The 26,389-nt window shown below is 39.0% G+C and overlaps 1 protein-coding gene across 8 annotated transcripts in view; it reads right to left on the bottom strand.

The window, feature by feature from the left end:
- SOX5 (SRY-box transcription factor 5) overlaps nucleotides 1-26,389 on the bottom strand; it is a 295,645-nt gene that overhangs the window by 23,341 nt on the left and 245,915 nt on the right. For 5 of the 8 annotated variants that reach the window (XM_074902274.1, XM_074902281.1, XM_074902277.1 and 2 more), the window contains 2 exons: nucleotides 14,315-14,492; nucleotides 9,265-9,437 (listed from right to left, as the gene is read on the bottom strand). In XM_074902274.1, the coding sequence (XP_074758375.1) occupies nucleotides 9,265-9,437; nucleotides 14,315-14,492 (351 nt within the window). The remainder of the gene's footprint in view (nucleotides 1-9,264; nucleotides 9,438-14,314; nucleotides 14,493-26,389) is intronic. The other 3 variants (XM_074902275.1, XM_074902276.1, XM_074902279.1) reach the window with 1 other exon arrangement.

Below are 26,389 nucleotides of genomic sequence, written 5' to 3'. Positions count from 1 at the left end.
CTCCTATTACAATGGAACCTGCTTAAGTAACACTTGCAAGGCTGTAAAACTCATAAAAATCACATGTATAGAATGATAAAACAGAGTGAGACTTTCAAATGTTGACTCAGTAATTGTTAAACCCCTTCTGGCTGCACAGTTTTATAGTCTTCTACTGTATTAATGAAAAGGGAAGAAATAACAAAGAAGGGTTTTAGCCTTCCAATTACATAAACTCTGTGGACCACCAAAGAAGATGAAAGATTATTTATAATGTCACAGCTATTTATCATTTGGGAGATTTTTTGTTGTTGTTGCTGCATCAGAATCGAGTATGAAGAAACAATACATTCACCACCCCCTCAGCTCTTTCAGTCTTGCTTATCTGAGATGCCTCTTTTTCATGGAATAATCCACCCACAGAACCTAAAAGCAGCATTAGAAGTAAGAAAATAGAAGAATATTCTTTATTTGTGGCTCTTCCTTTATTTTATGGTACTTCTTTTCAGAATTACCACACTCAGTCTTAACTGGGGCTACATCACTTGGTAAAGGAACCATATCTTTCAGTTTACAGTATATATTCAAATCCTGATTGGTTCAATACTGCCTAGAAGCCATTTCACCTGATTTGTAATCTACACAAAGTGCTATGTGGACTCAGTAAAGAAGTGCCCTATGAGGTGTTATAGGGAAAGAATCAGATGGATCAAGTAGACCCTGGCATTTAAATACTCTCCTCTCAGGAACAGACACCCAGTCACAGGGGTAATTTGCTGAAATTTTTATAGTCATTTTCTTTGCCATACATTGTGGACATAAATCTCTGGTTTCTAAGGGCTCTCAAGTCAGTACCCTTCAAAGCACTGAAGGCAACACAGAGTCCACTGAAATAAAAAGAGGAAAATCCTCAATAAGTTGGCAAGGGTCAGGTCGCCAAGATTATTTTTTAAAAATTCTTTATTCAAGAAAGAATGACTTCCTCAGTAAAATATATTATTCTACTTGGAAACAAACTGATAGGAAGTAGCAATTCAGAGGAAATGAGGACACTGAGGTTCTCCTTTTCTTTGGTTATGAACTCTGGGAGATAATACAAGTCAGGATTTTTAAATGAAAATGCAGGTGGGACTGGCTCAGCCCATTACATTAAAGAAGAAATAAAAAATGAAAGCAAAAACAAAGCAGAATGATGAGACACTCCTTCATTCCTAGAAAAGTTTTTACAGTGCCGGCATAGGCATCAACCTCAACCAGATCCAGCTGTAATATGCTGATTACAAATAGGTTAAGAATTACATGACCCAGTTTCTCATCTAGACTGCTTTCTGGGCTGACATGCTCTGTAACTTTGAATGAATTGTTCAGTTGCTGCTCCTTAGTTTCCTCAACTAAACAGGACAGAGATCATGACATTTTTCCACCATTGTTAAGAGTTTTGAAATCTCTGGATGAAATCTGCCACATAAATTTAAATGAAGGATTTCACAGCAAGTCAGAAAGAGCTGCTACAGCTGATCAGTGAGGAAAGGAAGGGTTAATTGGGGAAGAGAGGTGGCACACCAAAAATGAAACAAGATGAAAATCACAACCCACGCAGGATATGCTGGGAAACAGGGTCTGTGTGCACGTAGAAAAAGCAGGAACACAGTCTCTGCTTTCCTGGCAATTGTTTATTAACCAGTGGGTGACTCAACTGCGCAGCAGCAATACCGATATACAGGCTATTCTTTGCCATTTTTCCCTAGAAGGCATTCAAATTATGAAGATTGCTATACCTTTGCTTACAATTCTTTCAGCCCTAATGAAGAAGTTGACATACTACCTAGGCTATCTCCTAAGAAAGAAACCACTACACTTTTCCAGTCATGAAATAGGGCTTAGCTTGTTTACTCCCAAGCATCAGCATCAATAAAATTAAAGGTGAAGTTCAGCACCCAAAACATACTAGAGGCTGTTTGTCACTCAGCTAAGTGAACACCTGCATGTTAGGACAGCAGAACAGGACAGGCTGATCCCCCAAGAGACTCTGTGGACACAACTCACGGAAGAACCAGGTTTTGCCTCTATTACACTGAAGAGAGGTATTGCACTGATGCTGGTGCCCATGAGTGAGCTGAAAGCTGTAGCTATTGGAGGCACGTGATTATGTAAAAACAATAAAGAGATCTAAGGAAGTAATTAGCCATTGTGGCTGTAGGGCACAGCTTAGAACTTAAGCCCAAAGACTCAAAAAGCTCAAAAGACATAACAAGAACTCCAAACCAATTGTTTGGTTTTTGGTTTTGTTTTTTTGTTTTTTGTTTGTTTTTTTTTTTTTTTTTTCCAGGAAGTTGATCCATCTTTATTTGGCTTAATAAAATTTCCACTAAGGTATAAACAGCTGCAGTCCCCCCGATCCACACTAGCCTGTGAATGTTTCCAATCTCTGCCCTTTGCAGTGCCATGAAGACTTGAATTTCCATTCAGACTCCAGCAGCTGCAAGTATGCAGGGTCCTTCCCTTGCCTCTTTGCCTGCTGTTCTTGACTTCAATACGAATTTCATGCACACATCCGTTGGCAGAATTTGACCCTCCCTCTGTAGGTTTCATTTTTTATTAGCTAACCCTGCGCATGCATCCCTGCCATAATGATGTGCGAAAGAAACACACAAATATATACACTTAATTTTCTTTGAAAAACATATCTGGGTATTTAATAGATGATGGTCAATCAGGGGGAAAAAAAAAAAAAGCAGTTTTAAAATAAAAAACTAAAATCTTTGGGAGAATAAAAAAAATCCTCATTGCAGAATCTCTCCCTCCCATGTGTAGGCACTTGCTAACTGAGAGTAGTGGCACTGTGACAAAAGTAGCAAAAGCAAAGGCAGGCTATACTAAAAGAAAAGGGGGGAGGGTAAGTCTTCCACTGGCCATCTGTGAAAACAAGGCATGTGGCCATTAAATGCAGAGGCCATAAATATAAATATACACAAGCTCCACAAAGCAAATGGAAAAAAAAAAAAAAAAAAGGGTGGGTGGGGTGGGGGTAAGGAATAAACTTTCAGCTGAAGCAAATCAAAATGTTTAATGCTTAGTTACCACTGCTGGGCAAAACCAATTTTTACCTTTGCTGTGTACAAACTTGACATGTGTTTTTAACTAAATGTGAGAAAAGTTTCAGGAGAAATGACAATGGATACAGTAGCCCTGTGGAATAAAGGACTCCTTGAACATGAATGATCCTGTTGAGCCTGCTGATTGGACTTACTGAAAGGCTGACATACAGGGTGATGGATGGGTGATGACATAATACCTTCTTGATTTCTTGTCATACTTTTTGAAAACTGTCTGCTCTGTGTTGATAGCATTAACAAAGAGGGCTGCAGCCAGCATACAACAATTTTTGCTAGCCAAGAACCTCACTAAGACAAAATTAAGAAGAAGGTAGGGAAAAGGGTTATAAGAAGAGGGTATACATTTGTTAAGATGTTCACTTTGTGGGACTGTAACAGTCCATTGTCTGCAAGATATTCTGGGTCCCTGCATTGTATAATAATTATTCCAAATGGATCTCTACTCACACTGTGAGAACAAAAATATTACACTGATCATCTTTCCTAGTGTTTTACAGGCCAGTAAGGAATAAAGTGGGCTACAAATTACCGGACATATATATTAGCAGTCTGCTAAACTTGCAGGGATAAGTGTGTATGTAATGTCTGTGGCTAATATAGCCTCTGCTAGTCACTGGGAATGCTAAAGTATTTTTCCAGTAAAATACTACAGAGATTATGAAAATGAGCAGCTTTTAACTCTTACAAAGTAATTTGGTTTATGTTAGTACTGCACCTCTGGACTTTTTTCCTGTTTGAGAAGCCCAGCTTACACTAGGTCCCGTTCTTCCAAGTTTCAATCATTACAACTTATTCACTGTAGTCTGACCCATGGACTGTCAGTGTCTCCATAAAGCATGGGGTCAGACTGTGTTTTACCAACCCTTCTCTTTTCTTCTCCTCCCTGCTCTTATCTCCTCCAGTTTTTTCTCTACTTTCTGATTCAAATTTAACCATTAGGGGAAGAAAAAAAAAATGTTATTGAAGTAAAATTCTCTACTGCAAGAGAAATTTAAATCCCATGTGTTAAACCAGCTCCTTCTTATGCCTTTAGTGAAGTGAGCTCCAGTGTTTTATTTCTCAAAGACAGCAGGATCTGCGGGTTTGAGATTCTTAATATCTCCCTCCTCCCTGAGGGAAGAGCAGGGACAGAATTCATTTCAGCTCAGCAGATCACAGCAGTTTCTTAAGAGTTAACTGTGCTATCCCCATCCATCAGGCAGCCAGCGAGGCATCAGGAAGGAATGATGGATGTAAAATTATTACTGGGCTGCCACCCGATATACTTACTGCCATTTGTAACTAATGCTGGAACTGACACACTTTTTTCATTATTAAACATCCACATTAAGTCAACATTGGTCACTGTCATTTCATGTTTGGCACTCTCTTAAGGGGAAGAAGGAGAGGTGGGGGTGGGATGGGGAGGATGGTGGGAGGAGGGGTGGGTGGGAATGGGAGGAAAGACATCCTGAACCCGGTGTTCCGTAAGCATGAGTAATAAATATGCTCCTGCTTACAATGCTGGAATAAATACTGTTACAAATAGTTTTTAGTTACAGCCCAGCAGACAAGTACATGTCAGAGCCTTTTAAAAGGACCCATTCCAAGCGTTAACAGGGAGAACTTGTATCACAGGTTAAGAAACACTTCAGCACAGGAGGTACAAGTATTCGGATGCACTCATCTCTGAGCATGCTAGGAGTGTGACTGCGCCCATACACATCTGAAATGCTTGTGTGGCTGTGTACACTTACACACCTGTCCCTGCTGCCTGCACCTTCAGCAGCAGGCACCAGAATTTTGAAACCTGTACCTGTGTTTTCACCGGTGCACACAGACACATGCTCAAATAACCTGCTTGTGTGCCTCCTTCCGCCTTTTTTACTGGTATCAGGGCACATACACAAATGCTTGAGAGTCTGACTATAGTCAGAGAATTACTGGCTAGCTCAGTACATGTTTGTGCTGTGTGTCTCTGAAAGAGTGCACTGTGGGCTTGTATGCATGCACACACATGCTGGCTCTTTGTGTTTGTGTACATCTCCTTTGCAGAGGAACAGGCAGTTTTGGGGCTGAACAAACAGGCCAGAGTCCACTTGCCGATGTTGCCCGTTGTGGTGTTTGCACTAGATGACAATCTGTGCTCTAAGCTACATGTATAAAAGGCAACATTGTTTATGTATAGTACATATCAAGCTATAATTAACTGTAGATGACAATTACAAATAAAACTATGCTCCTGGGTTTCCAAGAAACCAGAAAAACATATACACACACTTCTCATTTATACACAGAAATGTTTCCAAGAAAAGTAATATAAAAATATGTTTTATTGCATTTGCAATTAAAATAGGTTTTCATAAAATCCATGTTCATCATGATACTCCTAGTTTTTACTCTAATCCTCTGAAAATCAAATCAAATCTCTCAAGATGGTCCAAGTTTATGGCCTATAAAGTGACTCACCCAAATAATCCTAGCCATTTCAAAAAGTATTTTCTCATTTATGACTCCTTTTATACAACATCTCTCCAATTCCACAAAATTCCTGTCTGACTACTGCCTTACAGCTGGCGGGTCTGGCCTGTCCACAGGGATCAACCCATCTGGGAATACAAGACAGATAACAGGTCATGTACATGTGTGGAGAAAAGCCCCAAGAGCTTTAACAGAGACTCACAAAGGTGATTCCTAGCCCTAGACCTGCACAGCTACCCCTGGCAGATGAATCCTTACTGAGAGTCCAACATACATGTTCAGAACTTCACTGGTAAGCTGCCACAGCAATTCATGCAACAAAAACCTCAGCAGGTCTCTTGAGAATCGTTAGGTCTCCATAATCACACTAGCCACTGCAGCAAAGAAGGTAGGAAAATTTGGGCTATCCCCAGATGAGTGTTTGTTGCCTATAAAGATCACTCTACAGGAAGGAGAGTCTTTCTTCCATACGTAACACCAGATATAATGTACATTTCTAAGTACCAATATGCCTACAGACACATAGTTACATTATGCTAACCCTCTTTCAATTCCACCCCCCCATCAAAATCTCCCTGCCAGGAAGCATGCAGTGAGCAAACAAAATGTCCCAAAAGTTCAGGAGGCTGCCTCTAAGCTCCCTGACAGGACCCTGAGCTTCTGAAGGGAAACCCTCACTGGTAACACTGCAGCACTCTATTTCTCACTACACACCTTCACAACTATCTCTTTTACTTTTTCTTGAAAACAGGGAAAACGAGAGTAAAATTTAATTCAAAATGGCAACACTTGACTTCCTCTCAAATCTTGCTCTTAGTAACAGAGAAAACTTTAAATTTCTACATCAAACAGACGGAAACTTTAGAGAAGTTGAGGTGTTTGTCTGGATCTGAACTTCACAGCTGGCTAGACAGCTTAGAGCATATATGGGAAAGGAGAACAAGTACCTAAACTTCACAGCTTACAGCTTTTCCTCTATTGGGTCAAATGAAAGAGACAGCTCAGGAGACCCTAAAAGTTAAAAACTGCAACTTCTTATCTAGTACTTAGTAGCTTAAGTGGTCACCCCAGCATCTCAAATGCCATTATAGTCTAGGAGAAATCAGACTTGATTCTGTCCTTTCCTGTCTCCACAAATAAAATAAAATAAAATAAAATAAAATAAAATAAAATAAAATAAAATAAATCAGTGCACCACAATAAAGCTTTTGGCATTTATTGTATCAAAAATGACAAACCCGATAGTTGCTTTAGAAAAATTTTCAATTGAACAAACAATTTTGTTTTTCTGCTACCTTGTAAAAGAACTCCTCTCTGCCCTCCATGAGCCTACTAGGAGGCGTGAATTAGAGAGGAAAATAAACTTCAACTGGGGTTGAGAGTGAGAAGTGAAAACAGAAGGGGTAAGGAGAATCCCAACAATAGGAAAGTAACAGAATAAAGTGAATGCAGATGGTTCCACTCCTGTTACTTAATCAAAAGGCTGTGCAGAGTCACTAGAGCCAGCATAAAGTCATGTGTTAGAACAACAGCTGATCTGTATTAAAGAAGATTAACTCGCAATGCCATGGTGGAGGGCCTGGGATTATTTTATGTACTGCCACTGCCGAACAAGCCGTCATCACAATTACTGCCCTCCGATGTGAATGACTGATCTGTAACCACAGCTAAACAGCATGCTGCTTAGGGGCCTGGGTGCTTCATGAAGATGAATTTCCATACCATCAAAGTGCTTTTAATGGGCTTCCTGATCCAACCACAAGGCCTGCTTTGCAAGTATATAGAACTCAGGATGAAGGCTTCCTGTCCAAAAGGATTTGGTCGGTTGTCACTTGACAATTCCCAGCCTGCACAAGGGAGGAGAGGGGGGAGACAGGTAGAGTTGTCTCTGCTTTGGAGGATTTAAAAAAAAAAAAAAAAAAAAAGAGGAAAACAGAAAGGGTACAGATGCTTTCTGAATGCAACCAACTGCTGTATCCACAGCTGAATTCAATGCGCTTAACAAATAATGGCAATTTAGCTATGCTTGCAAGGAATAGCTTGAGTCACTTTGCATTAGCATCTGGCTGAGTGTTAAAGTCATTTCGACATGGGGAGCAGAGAAAAGAAATTTCTGCTCTGAGCATCCTTTCAAGAATGCTTAAATATTTGAATATAAATTCCTTTGTGCTCGTGATCACTTCTTCTTATATCTGACACTCTGCTTTTCCCTCTTCCCTTCTGGTACACTTCTATGTGAAATGCTGTAAATATGCTCCATCCCTCTCTTTCTCTCTCCCCATACCAGTGCTCTTATTCTTCTAAGAGAGATTGTATGTACTGCCTGATACCTATTATAGTGACCTCTTTTTTCCTTTCCCTTCCTGTCAAGAAAGTGCATGAAATTGGAGTAATTTCTATATCACTTACACCGAGGAAAAAGGTACAGTAGTGAGAGACTCACATGCACATTTAACATTTATTATTACCCAGACTGCTGGCTTCTCACAGCTTATTGATCAAACTCCATCTAAAAACAGGGAAAATGGAAAGCTATCCAAATTAGCAATCTGCTCATTCTGGACAATATTGTTTGACTCACAATCTTCCTAGGGTAACTGCCTTTCGAGTTTCTGCTAAATAGCTGATCACACAAGGCCTTACAGTGAAAAGCCACTAGAAGCAGTTTCAATAAAATTCAGTTTACACCAAATGCAACAACAGTCATCTTTGTTGTACAGCATGGCAAAGGCTGTATCTCCTCATAAATTATTGCAGAGGAAGAGAGGAACTGAGGAAAAAGTCTTGCTAAGCATATGATGTTGAGACGCACACAAGAGTTTGGATGTATATCTTAAGTGGCAGCATTATAAGGACAGCTCACTGTAAACGTGGCAGCAAGGTCGCATGTGCAGATCTATTTATCCTCCATAAGCCAGGACAGTGCATGGGAAGACCACGGGTATTTCCAGAGAAAAGCAGCAAATCACAAGCTCTTTGACATATGCAATGGTTACAGTACATACAAATTTTACTTGAGAATATTCACTTTGTTGATATTCTATTATAGCACAGCTTCACAGGCCAGTTCAAAACCAGGAGGTGGTAAGGCCCATATATTCTGCTGCCTCTAAGTTTCACTGCAAATATTTAGTGCAGTTTGTGTTGTCAATTCTTCATTTTTTCAATTTTGTTAAGTCATCTAACGTGACATGACAGTGCTACACAGCAATGGTCACAAAATATCATATATGACAACCTCACAAGGCTAAATACCCAGAAGCTGAGCCTGAGTATCAGCAAAGCTTATGTTCCTAAAGAAGCTTGAATATTTTCAAATCCAGCTCATCTCACAAACACATGTAAGCATTTCCATAAAGCAAGATCTCTGCTTCAACCCAGAGACTTCCAAGATCACCTTCTCATAATACATAATGACAGGCTGGAACAGAGAATCATTGGCCTCCGAAGTTTTCATGAGGGCTTTAACCATCTCTGCCTCCTCCTCAGTCTCCCCCAGGGGTCTCCAGGTCTTGCCCTCATGCCGTTTTTTGGTTGTGGTTCTCATTTTACTTTTAACTTTTTTTGAATAAGCAACTATTATTAAAAATGGGGAAAAAGAAAATAAAGCAAGGAAAAGGAGGGAAAAAAAGGAGGAAGAACCTATGTATCTGTAGGGAGAACCAAATGCAATCTCGGATCCTTTGCAAAGGGAGTCTCAGAAACTCACCTTTTCTGTCCTGCAGTTATTGAGACCCAGGCTATTCACAACGGCCACCTTCCCATCCAGCACCTGTTGTTCCCTCCGCAGTTGCTCCTTCATCTGTCGAGCCTCCTGGATTGCCTTGGTAACAGCATCATGGTCATTTAAATAACCTGATGACGTGATAGAAGAAAGGATATCTTAAAAAAAGAAAGTTACAAGAAAACACTTCAGCTTTCATCTGTGAAATGCACCATTTATCATTATTCATAGAATCATAGAGTGATTAAAGAGAAAGAGTTAAAAGGTAATGCCCAGAAACCCATCCATGCTTTGTAATTCTGTTACTGTTATGATGGAGCCACCTGGATAGAAACTGTGAGAAACCTCAGTGCCCAAATCATCGTCCTGATATTTGATCCCATTAATTTCAATATTTCCCTGATGCTGCAGAGGTTAGCCTTGTGGTTTGCATACAGCAGGATGTAACCTGGTAGGAGTTAGGGGAAGCTTTGATCATGCCAGCAATCCCAAACTTTTAAAAATAGATCATTTCATTCTTCCCCTTCTTAAAACTTGTGAATACATTAAAATAAACCACAGGTGGCGGTGGTTTGCTATAGATATGAAATGCATAATGGCTGGGAAGAGAAACCTCATCCACTGAATGCTCCCCACCACCACCTGTCATTCAGAAATGTATAAGAAACCACAGCTACATGGATCTACGTTCCCACTCCTATTCATGCTGCTAATAGTAGGTCAAATGTCCACTGTTTTGCTGCAAATTCACAGCCTAGGGCTTAGCCTTAGTAGTCACTGAATTATATCCTTTTAAAATGTTACAAGCATCACCAGCACAGCTAATACTATTTAATTTTAAATGTGACACTTTGTCATTTTTTTCTTTTAGCATACTGTAGATTATACTTATTATGATCTGCATATGATTTGCAGGATAGAATACTGATGGGAGACTCCAAGCCCCGGTCTATTTTTCAAACATTAAAGGAGAGGCTAATATCTATCAATCTCCCTCCCCCTCTCCACATCCCCACATGCGCACGCACGCACACAGTTCTTTCTGTCTTTTAACTAGGGCATAAAAACGGCATAAAATGAATCTGTAATATGAAATTGCCCAGAAAAGGGACTTCTGTTTGTGACATGAGGCTAAATCTAACCAGATCCATTGGTGAATTGTGACAGATGGAGGGACTGTGAGACAGAAGGCAGGCACTAATCACACACAAAATGACCGGCTTGCCTCAACATGTTCCATGGATTCCAGCAAACTTTACACCCTAATCCATTTTTAGAACAAAAAACATCTGGGCCATAAATCCTCTAATCTGCCAAAACACGCTATTAAATCCCATGATTTGTTGAAAAACACTAAGATTAAAGAAAGGAAATATAAAATGGCTAACTGCCGTGTTAGGAAAGTGTTATTAATACTCTTTCTTTGTCTCAATTATGAATGTTCTGTTCCTAAAGAGCCTTGTCTAATCATGTCAGATTACACATCCTTGTTGTATTGCTAGACTCTTCTATCTGATCCGCTGATTGCCAAAAAACGTGGGACATTGTCTTGCTGCTTAAAACATTTCAGGGGAAGAAGCTGATGTCAGATTAGTTCAGTGCTGCACTGCTGTTAGGATTTTAGTTTGGTTTGGGTTTTTACTGTTGTTTTTTCAGACTCCAGACAGAATGGGACTAGTATTCCTGTATTCCTTGGTGTGCAAAAACTAAGAAGAGAAGTTTCTGTGCAGTTTGACTGTTTAATTACACTAACAGTTAGCTTTTGGCTAAATACCCTGGGAGTTTTATATGAAATAACTTGATCCACATTTCTTTTATCAAATGACCCAGTAATTCCCAGCCAATGGAACTGCAGTAATTCCAGCTTTCCCAGCATAAGGAAAGTTATAACCTGCACCAGCACAATGCTACGAGCTGATTTTTTTTTAACCTTCATTTTATCAACTTGCTTGGTTTCTTCCCCACTTTGCATCTGTTACTGATCAAGCTTGCATGCAGTCAGAATAAATTAAAAAGGAAGGAAGCAAGCAAACAAACAAACAAACAAACAGACAGTAGTATTACTGGTGGTTGTGCTCTTGATTAGGCTAGGTATAATACTTTCAATACAGCCGAATTTGCCGAGGAACTGGAATTCACGCCCTTCTCCAGACTATTTGGCTTTTCCTGAATACTGCTATCTTTGAGACACTTTGGCACATGACAGTGAATAAAAGCAAGCACTCCTTATGTTTTTCAGTAGCTGCCAAGATGCTGGTGTGCAGGGAAATGATTAATATAGAAGCGAGTAGAATGTAAATTATTGTTGTTTAGGGTAGGTGGTGAATTATTGACAGAGAGAGGAACTGCATTACATAAAATGCACATAGTTACAAGGATTGCCAAACTAGCATAGAGATGTTGCAGATAATGGCAAAGGGCAGAGAGAAGTTGTTTCTGTTTTTAGCACACGGACATATGCCTGTTCCCAAAAAGAAATGCTTGGATTTAAAGTCATACATGAAGCCATGACATTTGTGACTGCTCAGTCTGTAGCATGATTTATACGCTATAAGGATAGCTCTAGAAAAGGACTACATATCTGTATGCTCAAATGCAGTTATACTGTTAATCACAGGAGGTTATAAGTTTATGTCCTCCAAAGACAACTGAACAATACATGAACATTTCTCCACGCAATGGGAACCAAACAGCCCGAAGAACTGCTTTCAGAGAACGGTTTTAATTTGAAGTTAGTGGCGGTGAAAAGTGACAGCTCAACTGCACCCCAGCAAGGTGGGCTGGGCAGATCTAGGACAGACAACTTGTGCCTTGCATTGAAAGCTCAAATCATTGAAATGGTGGAAGTAACTGCCTGGCAAATGACCACATGTTTCCCAGTGACTTTTTGTAGAGGGATTCATCTCTCAAGATAAAGTGATCCAGTTTCTTTACCATTTTCAGGAACCTGACTACCTTTGCTAAAAATGCTATCAAAATTTTTTGTGGCATAGCTCCTACTGGAGGGACTTGAAATTTCATTCTTGCTCTTTTAAGATCACCCAATGGTTCAACATGGTAATGAGTTTTACTTGCTGTAACTTTAGTTCAATCTGACCTAACAGTTAACAGAAAAAGACACTGTAGAGTGTTCACAAGCCTTTCGTTCTTCTAGTCCTCCATTAAAGGACAAACCTTTCTTAGAAGTCGGCTATGCCTGTCCAGCTCCTCCATCAGTTAAAGACTACTTATCTGATATATACAGTCTGCACAGTGATACTACTCAGCAACCTCAAAAAGTCACTTTCTGTATTTGTATCTGAGAGATACAGCAGTGAACTCTATGTCATTAACAATAACTTAAGTATGTTATCTTTTGCTCCACAGTTTTCCATGGTTTATTAATGGTATAACACATTAATGCTTCTTACAACAGTGACCTTTAAAGCTCTGTTCATCCTCACAGCTTTTATCCAATTACATTATCACTCATTACAGGTACAGCATTTCAAAATCTGCATTCTGTTAAAAGAAGTAAATTGCAGGGGTCTCAAACCTATGAAAAAGATCAGGTGTGTAGGGAAAGAAGATTTGAGAGCAGAGAACAAGAGATGTCCTGCCACGGAGATGCAGGTCAGATGCTTAACTCCACATCTAAATGTGATGCTCACTCTATTAAGGAAAAAAATGTAATTTGAAAAAATTGAAACTCAATGCATTGTACATGGAGAGCAACAGGGCCAAGCAAATTAAAGATGAACTACATTATTACCTATTGCAGTTAAAGAGTGTAGGGCTAATAACAACACACGCACTGACAACTAACAATGAGATATTTACAAAATATTTATATAATTCTAAGATGTAATACCAATTAAAGTTATTTTCTGTTTTAAAAGGCATAGAAGTGTATTCTCTGTCTGATATACGTAACGCTCATCAACATTAGCAATAATCACGTATGCACAGTGGGAGGGTAATACAGTGACAGCTAGATCTGTTTTATCTTTGGACATAACTATGGGTCTTCCTGGTGTCTATGCAGGTAGAGTATGGACTACAATGAGCTACAATGACCCAGAGACACAGTGAGATTTTACTACATAGCACTGAGATATCACATAAACAGCTTCTGAGATTTGACTTATGGCTTCTTTTACTTTCTGTGCCATCCCTAGAACTGGCCAGCAGGAGATACTTTAGGAGTAGTAAGACACACAGTAGCCAAGGAGCAACTATCTACCTCACTTAATTCCCTAGACAGAGCTTGATTTAAATCCTGAAATATTAATTCAGGTTCTATTCAATTATTTCATGAAATAAAATGGTTCAGTTACAAGGATGAAGAATAGACTGTGCACACATTCTACTCATACACACAAAGAACAGTGCCTTTAACACATCAGCCTTGTAAAAATCACCACTAAGACTGTTATTACCTAGATGGTATTTCGGCAAAGAGGTACTTTTGGCAGGAGGAAGAATTAACACTACTTTCTGGAGGAATGTTAAAAACAGCCAGTCAAGACTCTTTGCAAGATACAACATCAAACTTGCTTTTTTGAATAAACTTGGTGATTATTTTGCATACTAGATCAAGGTAAAAAAATGGTCCACGTAGCATTTTATCGGACTAAGGATTAAACCTGTAATTTTGCAAAGATGTATTTACCTATGTAGACTTTTAATTTAAAGGGCATTTTTTTAATGTTTATCCATCACTTTTAGATGACATTGTACAATATCACAGGTCTTTAAAGCCCGCCATTAGACAGGTCACTCTCTTTAATGTATGCCATTAAACAAACAGCACTTACTACCTTTTATTGATAAAGCAGTATCTGAAGTAACACAGGTCTTTGTTTTCCAAGTCTGTAAAAGTTAAGATACTCCTCCTGAAATGGTAAGTCTGTGCAAGTTTCTTCACTGGCATCAATTAATGTAGTATTATGGTCACCCCATGACAGTTTGTAGACTGCTGTCTGGCAGTGACTGATAAATGTCCACTTTCCTTTAACACCTATTAATCGTTATGAGGAGGGATAAATGAGCTTACCTATTGTGTTAGCTCTGGCCGAAGGACTAGCTAATGTTGCTGGCACTGAGGACTTTAGTGAACTGGCCCCACTGTTTATTCTCAGAGTTGGAATATGAGGAGAGGTGGGTGATGTGGGAGACTTGCCATCAGATGTCTTGGGTTTGGCTGAAAGGTTCAGAGGCTGGGCCACTTCATCCTATGACAAGCAGAAGAGAAAAGAATGTTATTAAAAAACTGCTGTTGGCACAACACCAGCTAAGAGAAGACAGTTGTTTTCAGCTCATATAAACTTCTAAACCTGAAAGGTTATATGATATATACTAAGATGAAACATGGTATCATCCTGTCCTTCCAGTTTGGAACCGAACTGACTGATAAACTGGAAAATTAGCATGACATGATCAGAGAATGTCCTCCATTTGCACTTTGTAAGTAGGAATTGTTTCTGAAGAAATTATTCACATCAACAAGATATACACTTCTATGATGACAATGAAGAGCAATTTTACAATTATAATTTTTTGTTGTTCTATTTTAAACTTGATATGGATAAATTAAATAAGAACTGAAAAGAATTTTCACTTAAAATTCAACCACCACCACCCCAATTGGGCAAATATGTTTGAGTGAATGAGTTTTAGTTGGGTTTTTTGTTGGTCTTTGGTTTTTCCTTTTTTTTTTTTTTTTAATATTTGTGCTTTTCTCTAAACTATCCAGGCTTAGAATCGCGAGCATAAAAATATAAGACATTAATACTTCACTTCCCCCACAACGAGAGAGCAGGAAGAACCTATCCTTTCTTTCCACAAAATTTGAAACAATAACCTGGATAATTCTGCATAAGTCCCGAGATTTTTTATCTTCTGTGGAGATGGACTTCAAGATTTCAGTAATTATTATTATGCAAAAATAGAGAAATTGGGTGACATTTTTGCAGGGTAAGTGGAATTATTCCTAAACTTGGCTTGATTACACAGAGTAACAGACAGTGCTATAAAACACATTAAAATTCTAAGTCATACATTTTTGTGGAGACAAAATAAAATATAGTAAAGGAAAAAAAAACAGGGAAGGGAGAAAAAGCTTTTCAACAAGGGGGATATTTTAGAAGTGATTTTAACTTACTTTTAAATAAACAGAACTAATAGATATGGTTATTAGATCCAACCATCACATATTAGCTTAGATCTCCTCTGACACTGTGACTTATGAAAGCCAGTCTTTATCTACAGGAAGGGTCACATCACACAATTGGGTTTTAGCTCTAGGCACTGAAGAAGCTAGTTCTGATCTCCCTAAGTTGTAAGTACATTCAGTTTTACAGAATTATTCCTGACCTACAACAATGCAAAGCTGACTGGAATGAGACTCATAATGTTTGAGTGTTTTAGTGTTACCATTAAGGTATCTGTAACTACTATCATATAATATGGATTCTTTTCCACAGAGGCTGGTGTGCTGCAGTAAAGAAGGAATTTTATAATTGCCTATTGCTTCTGGAAGTATGATGTAGATGTACCTCTCCAAACATAGGACAATTCTGCAAAGCACTGTCATATAACTTTTCCATTACCTTAAAGAAGCAAGCTCTGAGCAAAGCACTTTTGTTATATTTGATTATATTTTCGCAATAGTCATGGTTAAAAATAAATTAAAGCTTAGCAGACAAACCTACCAGGAACATCATGAACAAAGATGTCATCCTTAAAGTGGTATTTAAGCCATCCTAGATGCAACTTGTGCATAAAATAAAGGGGAAGAAAATCAATGCAAAAAGTCCTTAGAGGCCTATATCCTGTATTCTCAGAAGCAACTTAGGCACCTAGAAGGCAGAGTTCTGTTGATCTTCTAGGAAACTTAAGCCTCAGGGTTAAAAATGTCACCCAGTTCAACCAGCATTTGACATTTTAAGAAGGCAGTTGTTACTTTACAGAAACACAAATCCATCTGTATTAGGATAAACCAGATTAACCTACTAGCCAAATGGAAGAGGACTTGCTCCGCTGTTCTACTGATTCCAATTTAAAAAAAACCCAAAATCCCACAACAGTGCAAAACCAGTACTGCGATAGTTGCATAAAAGTGTAATACAAACCAGCCAACAAACCAACCAAACACAGTGACCCTGTGCCAGACAAGGATCCCTGAAGAGCAAAGTCATCTACTTGGAAGACAGTATTAGAAGCAATGCAAACCTTCCCACAGACTTGTTTTGGTTCAATCCAAGAGGGGCTAGTTTCCATGTGTATTTAATTCTTGACCTCTGTTGTAAGTCTCAATAAAAGGGGCTGATTAGTTTCAGATATGGTAGTAAAAGCTACAGCGTGCTCTCTGGCCACTGGAAATCTGACTGAGAGCAGCACTTCAGTTCATATGGAGCAGCAACCAGTCCCTGATGGGAACTGCTGCAAAGTCAGCTTGGATTCCAACCTGCATCCTTGTGCTGAAAGTTTCTTTTTAGTGTCATTTTTTTGACTCAATCGTTCAGCTATCCCATCTCTATAAAGTTATTTTCTTCCCTCCTCTCGCTTCTTCTCCCTTTCCTCAGTTCTTCTGTTCCCTTTTTTTAGCCTGGTGTGAAGTCAAGGTCTTGTGCAAGTCCACTATAGAACAGTGGTTTTGGTCTCATTTAATGCAAGTTAGAAACGGGACTGGTGTATTTTTCCATTGTGGGCATCCAGCAATGAAGCTGTCTGCGCTGTAACTATTCTTTGTAGTAAGAATGGTCTTCTTCATTCAAGTCAGCACAGCCTTCTCTGAAGTCAAGAAGCATAAGGCCTTGTGGAAATAATAGAAGTTGACAGTTCCAGAGCTGATAAATGTCATTCCAAATTGCCCCTTCATTCACTTTCATTGTGTGTTCAGGCTAATGGTAAATTAATTGGAGGTCACAGAAGCTTGGTTCTCATAAAGGAGGACAAGTAAACAATTTTCAGCTATTACATGTATTTACAAAACGATATTACTTCACTGCTTGGTCTTCATAACATTTTTACTTCTGTTACTTCAAAGAGCATTCTCAAATCCTCACTGGAAGTCAAATACATTAATAATTCAGTCAGAGAGTTTAGAAATCCTACGCTGGATCATGAGTTGACAGTAATTTAAGTCATTTCCTTTACCACAGCGGAAATGCCCTGATTTATTCCACGGAGGTCTAAAAAATACCTGGGAGACGGGTAATAATAGACAATTGTGTTAAGTGTGAAGATGACTGTTAGGATCTTCACTCCTATACTCAGTGAGACATTTTACTGTTTTTCCTGTCTGCAGACATAAAATCAAAATTCTTCGCTCTTCCAGTTTGTAACAAGAACTGTACTGTCTTCATTACTGATTTGAGCCTGTGTAACCATGAGAAGAATTAGGTGTTGGCATATCTTTATTTTTAACTATAAAATCTTCCAGCTAGCATTTTGCCACATTATAGATTAGCAGGTTTCACTCAGTTATATCAAGGCTGTGCAAAAGTGCAGCATGACAGCTAGGGCAAATAACTACTAAAAAGAAAAAAAATAGATGTAGCATGCTCGCTCCAGGTAGATGGTATCTTTCAACAGCCAGGAGACTCAATTTTATACAGTGGGATCACAGAATCTAGCACTACTCCCTGCACTTAGTTTTTATTAGAGAAAGCTCAGCAGTGGTTGGTCCCTGCCTTATTTTTGACACTCAGTTATTCTAAGATGCCATTGATAAGGGTTTTTTTTTTTCAAGCCAGTATTTTTTAGAGTTAAACAAAGTCAAACATTTATTTATATATGAGCCAAAACGATTAATGCTTAGACCAGAGGACGTTAAGTCCAAAAGGCTTGTAATAATATAAACACAGATGTGATGAAAGTAAAATATGATCTTGATTAAAGGTTATGAAATGTTTCCTTTAAAGTAGCGCATTTGTCTAACAAAACAAAACACACACACACAAAAATGTAGAGAATAAAGCGTAAGCGAAAACACATGACAGAGGGCTAATAAAATGAAGTACCCACAGCAAGAGCAAAGCATTGGTAAAGAAATTCCCATCCCCTGTATCACAGCAGTGTCAGAACAGTCACTATTTTAGGGAGAGCTGGTGGTTTGCTTCCCAGGATTGGAAGACTGCCATTAACCAGAACGTTAGAGCTCAGGGAACAGTAAACCCTTGATTTTCTCTAGATTTTTTTTCCCAGCTGATCTCTAGACATAAGAGGAAAGAAAGAAGAACCCTTTATTTACACCAGAATTCGGGGCCTAAATAAAATATTCAAGAGCTGTATTTTGTAGAATCACTCAACCTGGATTGAGCTTTCGTATTTAAGCATCAGACATTGGAAATCTTCAAATATAAGTGCCCGACAACATTTAAACAGAAATACTGCTGGTAAGTTGACTGTGCATCATGCTGATTTTATAAGGTTTGTATGGTCCTTTGAAAAGGTAAAATGCTAGGTAAACACAAAGTGCTTATTAATAAAAATGAAAGATAAAAGAAAAGGATTTGTTCACAGTCATACAGTTATGTAGTGGCAGAGTTTCAGACAGACCCAGGAATTCTGACTCACAATCAGCAATGTTGCAAATAGTTCAGTCAAATGGTGTCTTTTCTAATCTTTCAATCATGCTGTCTCTATTTACTTCCTCCTAAGATAAAAGGTTAATTTATCTCTATGGAGAATGGATATGGAAAAAGAGGGGAATAAAATCTGGTTTTGAGAATCTCTCTAAACCGTTTATTAAAAATGGCACTATTTCAACACTGAAGGCCGAATAAAGGACTGATAGCCCAGATGAATGAACAAGTCTCAGAGAAAGAAAAAAGGGGGGTGGTGGGGAAGAGCCCAGATGATTCATCTGGATTTCATATCATTTTTTTTTTCACATATTTTAAAGATTAGTCTACTATTAAGATACAGTTACTGAATTATTGTACTGTCATTAAAATCCAAGTGCTGTATCCCACTGTGGCGCACACTGTAGGTCCACGTTGCGCAGTTTATTACAAATCATGAACTACTCTGTGTATCATCTGACTGGCTACACAAATGTGCTTAAATGACCTGGCATGAGCACAGCCTAGCACGCTCTACTAAAGAGGCTTTTCATGACCTCTGGGAACATGTTCGCCACATCTTGCTGCCTATTTAGATGACCTTGACAGTACAAATTACAGCCAAATGAGTTAGAAATAAGAAGCCAGAGAGGGGGTTTCTAAAAGAATGTCTCTGCCACCTCACCAGAAACAAAGCATCATTCCCCCACCCTGGTTCTGTTTCATGTAGATCTTCAACAGAAGTGCAAAATATGGAGCACTTACTGGCATGTCTGGGGCAGAAGACAATGATGCTATTGTTGCCCAGTGAACAATGCAGCCGGTCAGTGGCTTATCCATTCAGTCTTGTACTCATCTAGAAAAGTCTAACCAAAATATATCAGAAACCAAGGTGCAACAGCATATATGCAAAGAAAATCCTTCAGCACCACCGTCCCTCAAGACTACAGCTGTCTACACACTCACACAAAGATACTGGCAGCTTTCTTCATGTCCCCTCCCCTTCCTATGAAGCCAGTCATGGTGAAATTATCAGTAGTGATAATAGGAAGCTGAGAGGTAAAGGCAGTTGTGAAACATGTTGTATAAATGAATCATGCTGCTGATATTATTCTCACTGATGAAATAATTGTATTAAATTAAGCAGGGATGTTCACATGACAGGATGGGTGAATTCCATAATTCTCATTTGCAGCTGTACCTCCTCCTGCCACATTCTCAAGTTTTGATTAAGAATAATGTGTCCCTTCCTGCAAAGGTGGAAATTTCTCTAACTACGCAGAAAAAAAGATGGAGACATAAAACCAGGCATCTTGGTTATGATATGATAATAAACACAACAGACTTATACTTCAGGTTCAGAGAAGTGAGTTTATCCTACTCCTGCCCACACATTTCAGCACCAAGAAGAAGGTACAACAGAGTCTAGTTAGAAAGGAAAAGAAACATCACCAAAGACGAGGCAGAGGGCAAATATTAAGAAGAGCTGTCTTCTCTCTTCCTGATCATACAAAGTGCACAGACTTTTCCTTCTGTGATAGCTGCAGAAACATCTCAGCCTGCATTTCTATCTATACCCAGAGCAGATTTCTTTATGGTGTTGCTTTGCTGAGTATCTTTTCCTGAATGCGTTGCTCTCAGAAGGCAGACACTTTCTGGACTGCATGTTAGATAATCAAAGTTAGTACTTCCAGACTTTACTGATATGGCCCAAATACTCTTATTCATGGGACTCAAAACAAAGGGGGGAACTGAGCTGCTTTATATTTGCGACAAATATTCTTTTTGTTCTCTCATCTGATTCTTTTAGGGGACTACTCAAGGAATAAAATACTCCCAAATGCTGGGAGTATTCTTGCACAGTCTCCATTCCTGTTCATGGGGAAAAAAGTGGTGCAGAAACACACCAACTTAATCTGCTTTGTAGTACCAGGGACAGACAGTAATTTTCCCCAGTCCTTTATTACAACACTAGGGGCTCTCAGTGAGGATATTCTCTGGGTATCCTCTCTGAGAGGATATTGTCCTCTCAAAAAGATCCCTAACATCTTCCTCTTTCATTTTTCTTTACAGGAAGCCTAGCTGCCAGGAAAGAAGTCTGCAGTTACAAAGAAAATTGCTGCCCTGGAAACTCTAAGCTTTGATTTTGTCTAGTCCACATGATGTCACAGTAAAATAAGAGAACTGCTGGGTGGTTTTCCCTTTGTATTTAGCGCTGTTGCTTCCTGAAGTTGTACACAGGATTCATGAACAGATACAGGAAGAACAAAAGAGAAGCATGTAGAATGACCTGTCTATAAACATGCCTTTCTCTCCTCCCCACAACCTTTTTATCCAATGCACAGCGCTTACTCTGTAGTACTGCTCTTTCTATGAGCCACAGAATACAGATTCTGAAATAACAGAGGACCAAACGCCAAATAAGTCGAGGATCATTTCAGTCCTTCAGCTAGGTCAGACATGGAAGAGTGTGGGCTGTTTCAGCTGCAGGGCATCCTAGTGGTGTCTGTGGAGAGAGCAATATAACTCCTATTCAGAGTTTACATCCAACGATGACCTGGGGCAATGGCCCTAGTTTTGTATAGCAACTGGTAAGACCTCTGCACACAGAATCCTAAAAGCAACTTTCAGCAGTCTTCGGGAAAGACAAGTGCTGCACTGGGACCTAGCCCTCTGGGGTCTTGTGGAGCACAAGACAGGCTGTTTGGCCAACAGAATACACCATGGCATGCAGCTCAGCAAAAATGAGCAGACTGGTATGTGTTTACCCAAAATTCATTCATTTAGTTTCTCAAATTTTAAGAGAAGCATCCTCCAAACCACACTTGCAGGTTCTGGCTAGCTTTGGACTGCCAAAATGCCCACCATCCTTGTGAAGTCTCCTGGTAATCACAGACAAACAGTATAATGTGTTTGAGGAAAGTGGCTTGTATGAGATTTCTAGACTATTTTTGCTTGATCACAAGTTTTCAGTCACACCAACCTGTAGGGAAACTTGTGGATGCTCACCTAAACCCAGATTCAAACTTCATTTTCATCCATTCAAAAGCGAGTGACTTACTCATATCACCATTACTCTGCTGTTTGGGCATTTGTTCTTTTGTTATACTGAAACAAGCAGAACTGAGAGCTGCTCACACTGCTTAGGACCCAGTATGTGGATTTTCACTACAGCATAAAACAAAACTGTAGGAACAAAGAGCTTTTAGCATTTGCTTGCACCTCATAATGAAAAAGCTCCTTCGCAATCTGCATCTCTGAGTGAGAGAAAATTTAACTCTGGAGCCTCATTTACAGAAGAACTTCAGTGAAGCTGTTCTGAGCAAATCCTGCCAGGTTTGGCCTGAAATGAGAAGGGTCTATGTTGAGTAAAGATAAAACATGAGCCAGTGCAGAGAGATGAGCCACATGGGATTCTGCTAGTCCATACTTCATGCCAAACTTGGGTCCTGTTGTTAGCTTTTTGCTTCTAATAATTATCATTCAGCTGCATTTCTAACATCACTGCTGCTTTTATTTACTTGGTATAATGCTATTAATGAAGCACTTCTCTAAGAAGGCTCAAGTCAGCTGCTAAGCAGGAAGAGTGACTTAGGCACAGGTCAGCAGGGATTTGACGCAGATACTGCAAACAGGGAAAGATGACTGATTTTTCATGCTTTTACCCATGCAAATCACTTTACCTGAGGTAAAAATCATTAGAGAGGATCACAGAATTGTGGGGAATGGGAGGAGAAAGGATTCTTCCTGGAAAGAATGCTTCTTCCAAACTGCCTCCACTGAAATACATGGTAAGTAGCAAAGTGCAAGAGGGAAAAAAAAAAATAATCACTTCTCCAGTGTACCATAAGAATATTAATTAAATAAAGCTCATAATTACTCTGACAGCTTTTGCCTTATTTTACAAATGTAAAGAATAAGGTACAAAGTGGCTGAATGATTGATTTGCCTAATTTCACACAGTGAGTAAGCAGCTGAGTCAAAAGGAAGAGCAGAGCAACTGCCACTCTTAGACCAACGTTTCGGGGTTTTTCTGATACTGTGCTGAACCTCCTAAAATGTCCAGTTGCTTCAAAAGAAGTTGCAAGAAAAAGTAGATAGTTGTTCAGTTTGATCTGTGGCATGTATTCCTGAACTTCTCCTCCTGTGCTGGGTAGAAACAGTGTCCCATGCCCTGAAGCATGATGCCTTGTAGCTTGGGTCCTTCTTGTTTGTGTGTTTGTTGGTTTTTTTTTGTTTGTTTGTTTTTGTTTGTTTTTTTTTTTTAATCCTTGCTACATAATTCTGTCCCAGCAAGACCCAGAAGTCTAAACATGTGGTGTCATGTCCTTAATAATGCACTCTCCCACCCATAACAAGGCTGTTTAAAAAATGGTAGTGGACATGAGACTGGATGTCATTTGCTGCCTAAATTGAACTTGGAACCACCATCTTCCAATGAATAATCCCTAGTAAATGTTAAGCAGAATGAACAGCAATGAAAACAACAAAATCTGAAAGGATGGGGAAGGACTTGGAAGAAAATAAAACAAGGACCTGCAAAGCCAAACAGCATTACAAACTGGTACATTTTAAATGAACAACAAGAAAACAGAAGCCACACTGATCAAAGCCTCCCACCTCCTCTCTGTGGTGGATGACACCTTCGCTGGGAGCACACCACCACCTCTAACCCCACACCTGCAAAAGGAATTAATTTCAAAAAGAATACAGACCAAAGTGTACCGCATCAAAACAAATTAGCAACACACCCCTAACTCCTGCTGTGGTCAGGCAGGAGAAGCAAAGATGTTGCATGGATTCTAAGATTCAGGGGGGAAAAAAAAGACAAAACAAAACCAAAAAAACCCAGCTGCTGAAAACTTTAGAAGAAACAAGTTGAGCTTGAAAGAAATTTCAAACAGCCTGGACAACTGGCAGTGGCCTAAGACATTCTTTTTCAAAAAACCACCTATGCTTTCTCTCACTTTGCATATCTCTATGTAGTCTAGGTAAATTTTTCACTAAAAGAGGCAACAATGTATGCAGCACTACAAATAAGTAGTGCAAAGATAACATGCACTGTTTTTCTTTATAGACACATACAACTGTAAGAAGAATGTCAAAATATGTTCTGTAACTGTAGATATGACCTGCTTGACAATTTGTTTTTCCAACTAATAGCTTTTCAGAGGGAAACGATCAACACAAAACTCATCCGTCTTTAATGCTTGCGTGCTATTACCAACATCCCAGATCACTAAAATCAAAATGATTTTACAACTCTGTCTTGCTGGGTATTTTTTAATTTCCCCTCCTTTTAGCAGTGAGATGAAATCTAATCAGTGGCTCCAGAAACTGGAGGGAGTTTAACATACCGTAGGGAATGTTCAAAGCAAACACATACTCCAATCATTGAGTTCTGCAGTCATAGAAGAATAATTTGTTTGATATTTATACCCCATCTATAATCACATATATGTGGTTAACTACTTAGGACTACACCTGCTGGGAAGGGTCGCTCCTTTTCCTATGCCACAGCCATGCCTTTTTTTACTGCTTATTTCTTTGGTCATGCCAACAAGACTTGGGTTCAGTTCCTGACTTTCCAAAAAACCTTCTCTGTGAACTTGAATGAGTCACTCATTATCTAATCTTCTCCACAAGGTCACTGACATCTTTGCAAAGTTATGATAAAATACTACCAAATATAAATTTGTGTTTGCACAACTGGAAATGGCTACAGAAAGTAAAGGGCCACTTTTTTTTGTCTCATTTCTCTACTTATAAAACTGGAGAAAATACATCCTTTCACCTATGAAAAGGATTTCTTCTATGCAAACTGGGCATTCATCATATATACACTGATCTAACTGCATGGGGATACCAACATTTACAACCCTGTAAGTTTAGTAAGTACTATTGATATTATATAATTATCCTAATGAACATATTAATCAACCATAATCATCGTAATTAAAATTGAAATATATTGTAGGTTTTTTCTTATTTGCTGCTATCAGTACTGAATGCAGATTAAAAGCAGAACAGTGTTGAAGAAGTATTCAACCCCCCTCGGTGAAGAGACTTCAGATCCTATTCCTGATTCACACCAGCAAAAATGAAATCACCATCAGGACTGGTATTGGGGCCAAATTGCTGGCAGGCACAATGAACCACTAATTACTGGATTCATTAGTAAGACTCATAGTTTGTCCCCATGAGATGCTGAACACTTTCAGCTCCTTTTAAAACCTAGCATCTTAAAAATTAAAATTAACAACTGCAAACTAGTTAGTATTTCTGTTGTACTGTAGAAACTCAGCATGAATTTGAAGTCAGATCACACGAATGCCAAAAATACATTATGTAAAATTAGGCAGATTTTTATCCACCATTTTCCTGTTAATTCTGTAGAACATGTATCCATCCATACACAATATATATTTCACGCTGTTCCTCAAGCCCAAACTATTGGTTAAAATAGTTTTTGTAAAGCTGAAAGAAGACAACTGCCTTAAAAAAACCCTTCCAAATAGCCCCAGCATCACACTGTTAAGATTGGCCTATTCTTCTCAGACATAAAACAAATGTCTATTTAAGAACACATCCAAATGCATATCCATCACTCAGCCAGAAGACATTCACCTCCCAGAAGCTAACACTGCAAGAGATGGAAAGAGAGAGGGAGAGAGAGAGAGAGAGAGGAGACCTTTAGTCCACCTACTAGCTTCACTAAAGGCAATGAATCCAGCCCTAGCTCATTTCAAGTAGGTTCAATTGTGTCAAAGGTTACCCACAAGCTATTTCTTGATGATTTATAGCTGATGTCTATAGATCTCCTTTTATTTTAATGATGACTTCAATACAGACGTTAAGACATTCTTTGTCTTCACAGAAGTATATGAGAGGGAAGTTGACATCTTAAAAAAAAAATTAAGAGGCTGACTCGCTATTTCTGAACAGGGCCAGCTCTGGGCAGTTTTTATATCTTATCCAGAAGAAAAAAAGGGAGAAATAAAACACACTCCTTCATCCTTTTCTCCTGTACTAAAGCTGCTCTGTTTTTGTGACTTATTCTGGGCACAAATCCTAGAGCACTGACTCAACGTATATGTCACCAGTTAATTATGATCAAGACAAGACACTAGGATACTTGGTAAGCATAAGAGAATTTTATCACTTCACCAATAATAACATGTATTTATATAGCATTATTTCGCTGTTTGAGCCCAGAGCAATTTACAAAGTGATACTATACTGTAGTATACTATAGTATACTACTATATACATGATACTATAATGGGAACCCTTCTACCCATCACTGAACTGATTTGGGGGTGAACAGCAGCAGTGCAGGAAAAGTGGTAGGAAGACATACTGCATCCATTTGAAATTCAAGATGCCATGCTGGTAAAACTCCTGAGAGTTGTCCAAATGTGGGATTATTTTTAGCCTCAAAACTAGTATCTGTTTGTGCATGTGTGTCAGTGTGCACATGAAGTCTGTACACATGCACGCATGTTTGGCAATCTTCACCTCTACAGACATCTCCTTTGAGTGCACTGCCCAGTCTCCATCAG

The sequence above is a fragment of the Athene noctua genome, chromosome 3, assembly GCF_965140245.1.
Source record: "Athene noctua chromosome 3, bAthNoc1.hap1.1, whole genome shotgun sequence".
NCBI classification, from domain to species: Eukaryota; Metazoa; Chordata; class Aves; order Strigiformes; family Strigidae; genus Athene; species Athene noctua.
Note: the sequence above shows the minus strand (reverse complement) of the source record. Positions and strands in the feature narration are given on the sequence as shown.